Raw genomic sequence first — 10,650 nt, forward strand, 5'->3', positions numbered from 1 at the left:
CCAAATTTTTTTCAGACTGATTAGCGAGTGAAATTTTGACAGCTCGCGAGATCAGGATGGTCTCACGAGGCTACTTGTTTAATACTTTTGGTAAAAAATCTTTTCATTGATTTCAAATATACAAAGCTTAGATCATCTAAATATCTAGATATTTCACATTTGAAATTAAAGGATTAAAAATGTTCTGTAAATCCTATTTTTAACATGCATGTTATGGGACCTTTACGGGCAGTGCAACATTTTTTAAAACAACAATAAAAACATAAATGTTCTGAAAAACATTCAGTTTATTCTTAAGTAAATTTTACGTTATTTATAACATTGATTACTGTGTTCCTATAATTTTGAATCTGATTAAAACCGCTTTAGCCCCATCTGACACCTGGTCATGTTCATCTATTTATAGAAATGGCCAAAACACAGTCACATGGTGTTTCATCCACACGCCTTTCAAATGGGGCTTAAAAATTACTAAAACATGTTTCAAAATTATTTTGTCCCAAATACGTTATGGTTTATAGATGTGTAAACACATATCATGAGATTTAAAATTTCACCGGAGATTTCTGACTCTACGGGAGTAATGCAACAACAGGTATTCCTTTTTAGCCCCACCCCATAATGGCCATCATCATTAAAAACTAGAGGCTCAGACCTTTGCAAAGAGGGGTCGCAGGTAATTGTGCGACCATTTCTGTTAATGTAACCAGCATGCGTTACATAAGATTGCTCTGTTATTCTTATTATCTATTCAGTTTGGTTATATTATTGGTAAATTTTATTGAAACAAAGGCTAAATCTTAGGAGCCAAGGCTTTGTCTTATGCAGGATGTCTCCAATAATGTAAATCAGCATATTTGTCTAGCCAGATTCTCTTGTATTAGAGGAAAAATGCATTTTTGCACATTTGGCATTGTGCCAAAATCCCATTTCCACCTAGCACACTGCCCACTGAAACCTTTGTTATAGTCAAGATGTGGGTCTATAAAGTCTGAAGGTTCATCCAGAGTTTCAAATGGGGTTTCATGGTGTTTTTTAGTGTTTACTTTGGAAGAAAATTTGGCGAGGCTAAATATATTTCATTTTATCTATGTTTAATCATCTATAAATCAGATATGGTGACATTTAAAATAGTGGTTCCACCTGAAAAATACTCTTCAATGTCTTTCTGTCATATAAATTCAAACCATTGTATTTCCGATTTATTGTTTTGGAGCTGTACTTGTTTTAATTCACATATGTAAGTTCAGGCAGAATTTGCTCCTAAGACCCTCGGGCTTAAGGGGTTACACCTAATTATTCTGGTTTCATTTACTCCTCAGCTCCTGATGTTCCGAGCATTCATCAGGCGTATTCCAAAAACAGCGACAGCATCACTGTTGAGTTTGAAGAAGTTTCTGGGTCCACCAGTTACATCCTGAGAGCAGAGTCAAAGTTTGGCGATTTCTTCTTTGAAACCTCCGTGCCAGGCTCCCCGGGCACCGTGGTCGGCCTCCAGCCCTACACAGACTACATCCTGAGCGTCATGTCCGTCAACTCAGGAGGGAGGAGCCAGCCATCATACCCCATCGAGGCCAAGACAGGTAGGGATTGTTTAAGCATATTATGAGTTTCGTTGGGCTGGTATAATCATTGTACAGTATGATGCATGAAATGCAGACCTTCTATTGTTCCACCCAAACAATAACTTGTTCCGCCATGACAATAAGGCCTTATCATTTCACTGCCCATTGTCACTGAGTTTCTCTCTGTCACAAATGCAAGATGGTGGAAACTTAATCTATTCTTTGTACCGTAAAGTTTTCCTTCCTTGAAAAGGGAAACCATGAGAACTAGGTTGCCCTGCTTAATAAAAAAAGGGGATGTAACATGATTGCTTAAAAAAATCTTCACACTTAACAACAAAAAGGGCAAATGGAGAGACACAGTGAGAAAATATGATCATTGATTTATTAATTTTTTTAACGCTTTGCTTTTTACCCCCCCGTCCTTTGTAGTCGTCATCGCCCCCAAGTTGAACACATCCTCTCCTAGCAATGACTCCATCCATGTGACCTGGCCCCCGGTGGAGCATGCCGTCCTCTACACACTGATCATGATCCGAGAGGGCTCCAGCAACCGCCTTGTCCTAAACACCACTGACACCACGGTGACGTTCGACAACCTTGAATCAGGAATTTCCTATTGCATCAAGGGCATGGCATGGAACGCTGAGGGTCAGGCCGGTGACGACCTCACTGTCTGCCAGATAACTCGTAAGCATTTTCTCCAATTTTTGTCAATGAACAAAACAAAAATTCTATGTATTTTATCATAATTTAATGTGACAGACCAACACAAACTAGCGGCACACCTATGAAGTAACTATTTTTTAAAATAATTTGCTATTAAATATCTTATACTCATTCCTACAAAAAAGCCAAAAACTTCCTGTGTTGGTTAGAGGACATTAGTTAGCATAAGCATTGCAAAGATCTAGAAACATTGAGTGTTGGACTAGTGGTTAGACTAGTGCCCTTGTGCTCTGAGAAGGTTTCAGGTATCCGGTTTGATCCCCACAGCCTGCACTCTGGGTCCCTGAGCAAGACCCTTAACCCCACACTACGCCCCGGGCGCTGCACAATGGTGGCCCAGTGCTCCCCAAAAGGATGGGTTAAATGCAGAGAGATAATTTCTCCAATGTGATATCAATAAAGTTAAATTATTTATTAATTACTCGAAACATGGAAGACAGGTAAGGAATAAAGTTGTGAAAGAGTTTATAGCAGAAGTAGATAAAAAAATATTATTACATCTCAATTTGAATCACTATATGATTTACCATAAAAAATATAACAGAGGGAGCTGCAGAGACATCTCATTTTGAAGAATCTGTTCGCAACTAGTGATTGTGACTTCTACAAATGGAGGACAGGCGGAACCAAAGCTACTGTACTGAAAGTCAAAATAATTTTTTTCAGCTTCCTGCAATTGATGTCAGGAAAGAGAAAAGGGTCATTTGATAAGGCTATACCAGTTTTTGGAAAGTTTGGAAAACAAGGAGATAGGAGATAAAGAGTTGAAAATCCCCAACAACACAAAACTGCTGGCAGCAATGTAGGAAAATTCTTTAAAAAATTCAGTTAACAATCAAAACATTGAAGATTTGCACCATGGTGTTGGTCTATCATCTTTATTCAAAAAACCCCGAACAAAACCCTTTGGAGTATGAACAGGATAAAGTTTTTTATCCTAAATTCTACAACCTTAAAAGAATCAGTGTGGTTTCTTCACCAGGTCCTCTAAGCCCAGATGTGACCCACGTCCAGGTGACTCAGGGACGGTCTCTTGGAATTGCTGTTTACTGGATGATGGTCCAAGGGGCTTCCGGCTACTTCGCCTTTACTTCCAATGGCCAAAACTGTACCACAGATAATAGCTACTGTTACATCGTACCGCAGGAGTGCGGTCAGAACCATACGGTTTATGTCGTAGCCTACAACGACGCTGGACCCAGCAGCCCCTCACAACCGGCTAAGTACATCACATGTGGGTTCAACAAACGCAACCATGATCAAGTAGAAAAAATTGCTTCCTCGCATTTTTTAACTGAAAAGGCTCATCAGAAGAGCCTAGTATCACCAAATCTTATTGTTTAGCTCTAAATTGTTTTGTGTCCTTGACAGACCCGTGTCCCCCAGAGAACATCTGGGTGGAAGAGTCCACCCCTGGGAACTGCTCGGTGGTGTGGGAGGATGTGCCCCTGGTGGAGTACTATGTGGCTTTCATAAAAAGGGATGATGGGAATGAGAAGTCGTGCAACACCACAGAGACGACCTGCCCGTTTTTCTGCATGTGTGGCTACACGTACCTCACCAGCGTGTTTCCCTACAACCAGGCCGGCACCAGCCTCTTCGCACATGTCCGCAACTACACAACCAGTGAGACCACAGTCTACTGGGACAGTATAGGCTCCATCCATGAAACTGTTCAAGAAAACACGGAATCTGATAAAAACTTTTGGCTGTATATTATTTAATTTTAACCTGGTATTTCTTAAACTTGCACAGCAATATTTGTTTCAGACAGGAAAATTGACATGGGTACAAGGACAAATAAGAAAAGTATTAACAGCACGTGAAGGGTAGAAGGTCATGACTGGGAAAATTTAAGACAAAAATGGCTGTACAAGTTTGTATGCAAGGGCTAAAAGAAATATTTAAAAATATTCAACTAATAGATGAGGGAAACAAAGTGTCTTTGGTCCTTTTTTACCATTTCAAACCTTTGTTTATTCAATTTCACAGCATTTCTACAGCCAAAGTCATCCAAAGGTCGGATTATGTGGTATAAATCGAGTTCCTTTAAGAGTTTATAAGAAGTTATTATCTTATTTGGTCGGATAGCTGGTGCTTCAGTTCGTAAAAAACTAAGCAATTGAGCAGTCAGAGGAGCAAACACCAAAGTGGACTTCTTCCATTATAGAAGAACTGAATTCAAACATGTCAGAGGACATTTATACAAACACTGGAAGTGTAAGAAAAGTACTGCACTGGGAGTACAATTCTTATTAGAGCAGCTACCTGCAAAGAAATACATTTTCTAAAGTTATCTTTAATCTTTTTTTGTTGTAATTGTTTTTTACATTTTTACACCCCTTTACTTTTATATTCATGGCGTTTTCCATAGCAAGATAATTTTTGACACATAGTGTCCTACCTTTACCCCTTGCCCAATAGACTCATCAGCTTATGTGGAAATAAGAGTAGGTGTCTTTTTGCTTTGGTATTTCTTTAAGCCTTAGCTTTATTTTCTGGGACTACCTAATTTGGCTCTAGACTAATTGAAGACATCTGGAGGGGAGATGTTAACTCCTTATATACTTTTAACAGAACCTCACTTTACAAATTTGAAATCATTATTTCATTAACAAAGCCATTACGATTCTCAAACACATTTTGAAAGAAAATACGTGGAAAAACACACCATTCCACAAAGAAAGCAAACCCAGACAGCTTAAAACACTGCTGAAAATCTTGCTTCGCCATGGGCAAAATATAGAGAAATAGGATAAGCTAAGACTTTTGCATTGTGTTTCATAAGAATAGATTAAAAAACTAGATAATTGTGCATTTGTTGATGCACAGATCCATATACCTCCACACAGAAATACATTTTCAGCTTTTGAGACCATCTTACTCATGCATATCAGAAGAAAAAAAACACACAAAGCAATAAATATTTATTTGGAATCTGTTAAATTATTCCATTGTAATCTATTGTAGAGTGAGTATTGTAGACAATCATGTAGACTGAGGGAATTAAAAATAAAAGCCACTAACAAGTTGTTTCCTCCTCCCCCTTCATGTTCCATCCTTTCTAGTTCCCTGTTGTCCTCAGGATGTAACCGTAGAGCTGGTATCCACAGAGACACTGGAGGTCATGTGGTCGCCGGTCAAGGGGGCCGAGTTGTACGAGACCACAGCGGCGCAGCCTAACAACGTCCTACACTGCAACGACACAGCGCCAGTCTGTGCTCTCTCTGACCTGAGGTGCAACACGCCTTACTCTGTGACAGTGACCCCCTGCAGCGAGTTACGAGGATGCAACCGCACCTGCACCCCACACACACATGAGACAGGTATAATGATAAAAGTGATACATAAGGAGCCGATTATGGAAGCATTTAATTTTCAACAATGTTTTTGCATTTTGAAGCAGATGTAAAGTTTGATAATTATTAGTGAGGAATGGAGGAATTACTCAGAATGTAGTAGTAATCCATGGCAAACGTTAAAAAAAAACGTCAAGACAGATAATCATGGACATCATTTTGGGGGGTGGGGCGGGGGGACATGTCCCCTACACTTTTTCAAACGTGCATTTTGATCCCCTGCACATTTTACTGTCCAAACTGTTACAATACAGTATGCAGACATTCATCGAACACTGGTACCAAAACGGAAAACCGCAGCTCAAGCTGAAGCTCTCTTCCCTGAGTTTAGACCGCCAGCAAGCTCCTGATTGGCCCATCGTCTTTTCTTGTGTGATTGTCTGTCACCACTGTTACTCCTGAGAAACTCACTTTACAAACATCTCAATCGGAATCTGTGATTGGATGGTGAAACACACTGAAGTTACGGTAGTTACATTAAGAGTTACTTGCATCCCTCCCACTTTGAAATCAAAATTTTGTCCATGCAGATAATATTGTTTCCTTTCACAAATCTTCCAGCCTCTGGAAAATGGTAAGAAAAAGGCTAAGGCACATTCATCTGAAAACAAAATTCCTGGTGGAGGCAGCTAGGGCAATTTTTTTAAGAAGTTAAAAATAGTATTACAGATTGGTGACTCAAAGAGGCAAGCCAATTTTTTCAGACTTTTACTTTTTTTTAATGTCCGCTTTCACTAGTATGATGTGCTCTGTGTGACTTTAATGGGAGATTATGAAATATTTTAAAACTGAATATATTCTGAACATAAAGAGAAATAATATTGGTGAATTGTTGAATGAAGGGCCCTTATTGGGACTTTTAATCTGACAAACTAATTTCAGTAGAGACCAAAAGCCACTTATAAAACTTGTGTTTTCTCCTGCAGCTCCCTGTGCTCCAGAGATCCTGAATATGACTCAAACCTCTAACTCTACCTACCGAGTACTGATAACCACCCCAAACTCCCCCAATACAAACTACACCGTCACAGCAACAGGACGATATGACAAACACGTGTGCAAGACCAGAAATGACTCCTGTGAGCTCACACAGCTGCCTTGTGGCGCGCTCTACGAGGTGACAGCTGTGGCCACCACCACAGTCGGAAAAAGTCTGCCTGGATACAGCCAAGCTCTGGAAACAGGTACAGCAATGTCTGACATTAACATCTGCGTTGGTTTTATGTAAAAAAAAAAGAAGAAAAAAAAGCCTGTAAAATTATTTTCCTTCTCTCTGACTGAACTTTTCTAAACTCTAGAAATAAAGAAAAGAAAATAAACATAAAAATGTTCCAGCATAAACACTTGATTTCTGTTGTTCTGCCTGAGGTCCTTGCTGCCCTTCGACTGTGAACGTGAGCCAGGTCACCCAGGCCATGACCAATGTAACTTGGTCACCCAGCACCGGAGCCCGCTCCTACGTAGCCTCCTTGATGTCCCCGCGTGGGAAAGCCAAATGTCACACCCTGGACGCCCACTGCCTGATGGGGTGCATCACCTGTGGCACCAACTACAGCGTCCAACTGGATGCCATCAGCAGCACGGGACACAAGTCCCAGTGCCATTATCGAGGGTTTTCCTCCAGTAAGGAGAAACACACACAGAATGACATAAAATAAAACATACAATGAAAAAATTCAAACAAAGTCGCTTTCTTTTAGGTGCCTGCTGTCCGACAGGTGTAAAGCTCTATCGCCGCACTAACAACTCGCTCAGGGTGTACTGGCGTTCTTCGAACTCTCAGGCGTATAACCATACAGTGGAGCTGTATGGGACGGGAGCCAACTATACCTGCTTTGCAGCTGCAGGCAGCATGCACTGCGACATCCAGGAGGGAACCTGCGGGGACGTCTACACGGTCGTCGTAGCACCAGTGGGAGAGTACGGGGTCCAAGTGACATTCTGCCTCCCTAGAACGTACTCAGGTGGGATCAACATTACCTGCGAAAGACTAACTGCATGCTCATCATGGGCTTGAATGCTGTATTAAAATCAGATGTCTTTGTATATATATATTTTTGTATATAAGTATCCCTCTGTATGAATTCAGGAAATCAATAAGTTGGTCAAGCTGGTTCAACTAATGATAATTTCTAAGATGATGAGGTCAAACAGACCTTTAGGGACTGAGTTTAAAACCTGTTTTATTTGTGTGTTCAAGATTCTTATTAGAACTTGTCTTTTTTATTACTTTTTAGTTCCCTGCCCAGGAAGTAATGCCGGTATGGGTGAGTATCATTTCAGCAGACATCCCTTTTTTCAAAAAAAAAAATCAGTTAAACTAAGCTGCTGAAAAATCTAAAACTATGCTCACCAGTCATTTCTGTTTCTCCAGTTATCTCTCGGAGACGACGAAGTTTGAAGTAACATGGGTGAGTTAAGGGTTCCACAGTGCCTTTTGACTTACATTTTATAACCATTTTACTTAGAAATAGGCATAGATTACAACAGCCTGATATGAAGAAAGTACAGAAGAAACCTGATATCCATTCCTAGTTTCATAGAGACATAAACCAGCTTTACAAGAACAAGGCAGGTGTCACTGACTCAAGCGAACAATAGTGAAAAACAGATAGTAGGCAGAGAAGCAGCATAGCCTTGTTTTATATCTGAAACTTGTTTGATGCCTGTTTTAAAACAGGATGATGTCATTAAACATGTAGGAAGAGAACATGTATTCATTTTGTATTTGTGCTGAATGGTTAGAAGGTCCTAAAAGGGTAAAATAGAATGTAAAATTCTGCAGTTTTGTAGAATACTCTGAAATTCTTTTGCTTGAAGAAAAGCTGTTTTATTCTTCTTTTTTTTACAGCTACAGTCAAAGCTTTACATACCTTCTTCCAAAGCATTAATGTCATATTAAATTGTGGCTCATCTTTATGTGAAACAATTGTTTCAGATTTTAACGACTGCACAAACTTTCATAACTTTTAAAAACAGAAACTAATTCATCACAAAATCCAGATATTCATATGAACTAATTTAAATTTTTTAGCCAGTGGTGCCTTAATGGTTTAGTTTAAGTATGAGATATTGAGCTATGCTAAGACCATCTGAGATCCAAAGATCAGACGTCTGTCAACTTCAGATAAAAGCAAATCAGTTAAGATATTCAGAAAGATCCCAGGAACCACCAAGACTAGAGCCTGCCATAGACTGGGAACCGTTGAATCCTCAGTGTCATTGTCCACACTGAGCCCAACTATAACTATACACTGAGAAGGTGCCGCCAAAGAGAGGAGCCCATGAGAGCAAGGCTTTAATTCTGAAAAATATTTTACAAAATGTCATGGTTATAGCCGTATCATACTATGGGTCCATTTTGGTATAATACTGCTGAATTGGACGATATGAGTAGCAGCACAAAATATAAAAAGACTTCACTGCACATCAATACGTAGATAGTTAAGACTTGGGAATTTCAACAGGAAAATGACTCCCAAACATGCATCCAAACTGGTTTAAAGAAGGAGGAAATGGGCCTACATTAAGCATCAGTAAGACTTCCCTAAGTCCTGATCTTAAACCTGAAGAACAATGGTTTAGACGTGCAGCAGCATAAACAATAATAATAAAAACAATAAATAAAGTGGTTTATAAAAGTAGTAAAAAAAATAAAAAAGCTAAATGATAAAAACATAAAAGAATAGTACTTGAGATCCCTCAAAGTTTAGATTTGCCCCTGGTCCAAAAGGCCTAAATCAGATGAGGTATTGGCAAATTCCTGCAGAACCTGGTGACACGTTGAGAAAGTAATCCAACAGTTTGATAACGTGCATTGGAGAACAAACACATCCAAAACAGGTAGGACATTATATATTTGGTAATTGAGTTGACAAGCCTCAGTAATTACCCGGAAACCAATTAGTTTACATAAACTGTAATGATTCTGACAAGAACATTGATAAGTGTTTAACCAAAAAATAAAGAATGCTTCAAGTAGCTCTCAGCGGTGCACATTTCTAAGGGAGATTTAACCAGGTATTAGTAGGGGAGTTTACAAATGTTTGACCCTCTTTGTAAAGTTTTACTCAGTTTAAATTAGAGAAAATAATTTTACAGAATGTAACAGAATTTTACATTTTTACAGATTCAGACTTGTGTATTTTTCTGTGGATTATTATTATTTTTTCAATACTTGAAGTAGTTTTTTTCCCAGTCCTATCATGACTGTTGGTGAACCATTTCTCACAAGGAAAAAATGTTTTCCTGAAGTTACCTAGAATATTTCTGTCTGTCATCCACAGGGAAGATCATCTCACGCCATCACACGACAAACGCCTTTGTTTACATTCATTGAGACTGTAAAATTAGTAAAAATGTAAAACCTCAGAGAAACTGTTGTAAAACAAAAATCTGCATAGATAAAGAATGTACTTTATAGTGTAATAGTATCAAAAAGCCATATGACACACAATTATGAGGAGTTCAAAGCGAAATTGACTGTGAGAAAATCTTTGTAGGATATCTAAATTAAAGTTATCATTTTGTTGATTGAATAGAAAGGTATGTTTGCTTAACCTTTACATATTAGAGCTGTAATTTTCTATCAAAATTCCTTAAACATATAATGATAACACTAGAAATCAAAAGCTTAAAAACTGGAAATTATAAGATTCTCCCAACACTCATATCTTAAGTGCTACTTTTTAAATATTGCTCTAACAATTTGAAATTTTTTTAAGGTGTGTAAAAATATATATGTCAAAAAGATTTGCTAGGACCTCTCCAAGTAGAAGGCCTCCACATGGCTGCAGAACGACGGGTCTCTGGTCTGAGGCCCTGACTTTGAAACTGGGACAGATGGCATCAGTCCCATCCGCTCGGAGTCATGCGTGCAATGTCAAGTGGATGATACATCTGATCAAATGCCTGGAGACAGACTCAGTGTTATCTTTGCTTTCACTGGATGTGTTCATGCTTGTTTGACAGATGTAAACAATAAAGTTTTTGCATCA

At 38.9% G+C, this 10,650-nt stretch overlaps 1 protein-coding gene across 1 annotated transcript in view; it reads left to right on the plus strand.

Annotated features, from left to right (window-relative positions):
• LOC107092333 (fibronectin type III domain-containing protein 7-like) overlaps nucleotides 1–10,650 on the plus strand; it is a 14,720-nt gene extending 4,070 nt beyond the window's left edge. The window contains exons 4-14 of the mRNA XM_015386741.1: nucleotides 1,323–1,583; nucleotides 1,998–2,255; nucleotides 3,277–3,528; nucleotides 3,666–3,920; nucleotides 5,363–5,620; nucleotides 6,580–6,837; nucleotides 7,022–7,276; nucleotides 7,354–7,617; nucleotides 7,891–7,920; nucleotides 8,028–8,064; nucleotides 9,940–10,650. Of these exons, the coding sequence (XP_015242227.1) occupies nucleotides 1,323–1,583; nucleotides 1,998–2,255; nucleotides 3,277–3,528; nucleotides 3,666–3,920; nucleotides 5,363–5,620; nucleotides 6,580–6,837; nucleotides 7,022–7,276; nucleotides 7,354–7,617; nucleotides 7,891–7,920; nucleotides 8,028–8,059 (2,123 nt within the window). The 3' untranslated portion in view covers nucleotides 8,060–8,064; nucleotides 9,940–10,650. The remainder of the gene's footprint in view (nucleotides 1–1,322; nucleotides 1,584–1,997; nucleotides 2,256–3,276; nucleotides 3,529–3,665; nucleotides 3,921–5,362; nucleotides 5,621–6,579; nucleotides 6,838–7,021; nucleotides 7,277–7,353; nucleotides 7,618–7,890; nucleotides 7,921–8,027; nucleotides 8,065–9,939) is intronic.

Source organism: Cyprinodon variegatus, unplaced genomic scaffold (genome assembly GCF_000732505.1).
Source record: "Cyprinodon variegatus isolate N-32 unplaced genomic scaffold, C_variegatus-1.0 Scaffold374, whole genome shotgun sequence".
Classification (NCBI taxonomy): domain Eukaryota; kingdom Metazoa; phylum Chordata; class Actinopteri; order Cyprinodontiformes; family Cyprinodontidae; genus Cyprinodon; species Cyprinodon variegatus.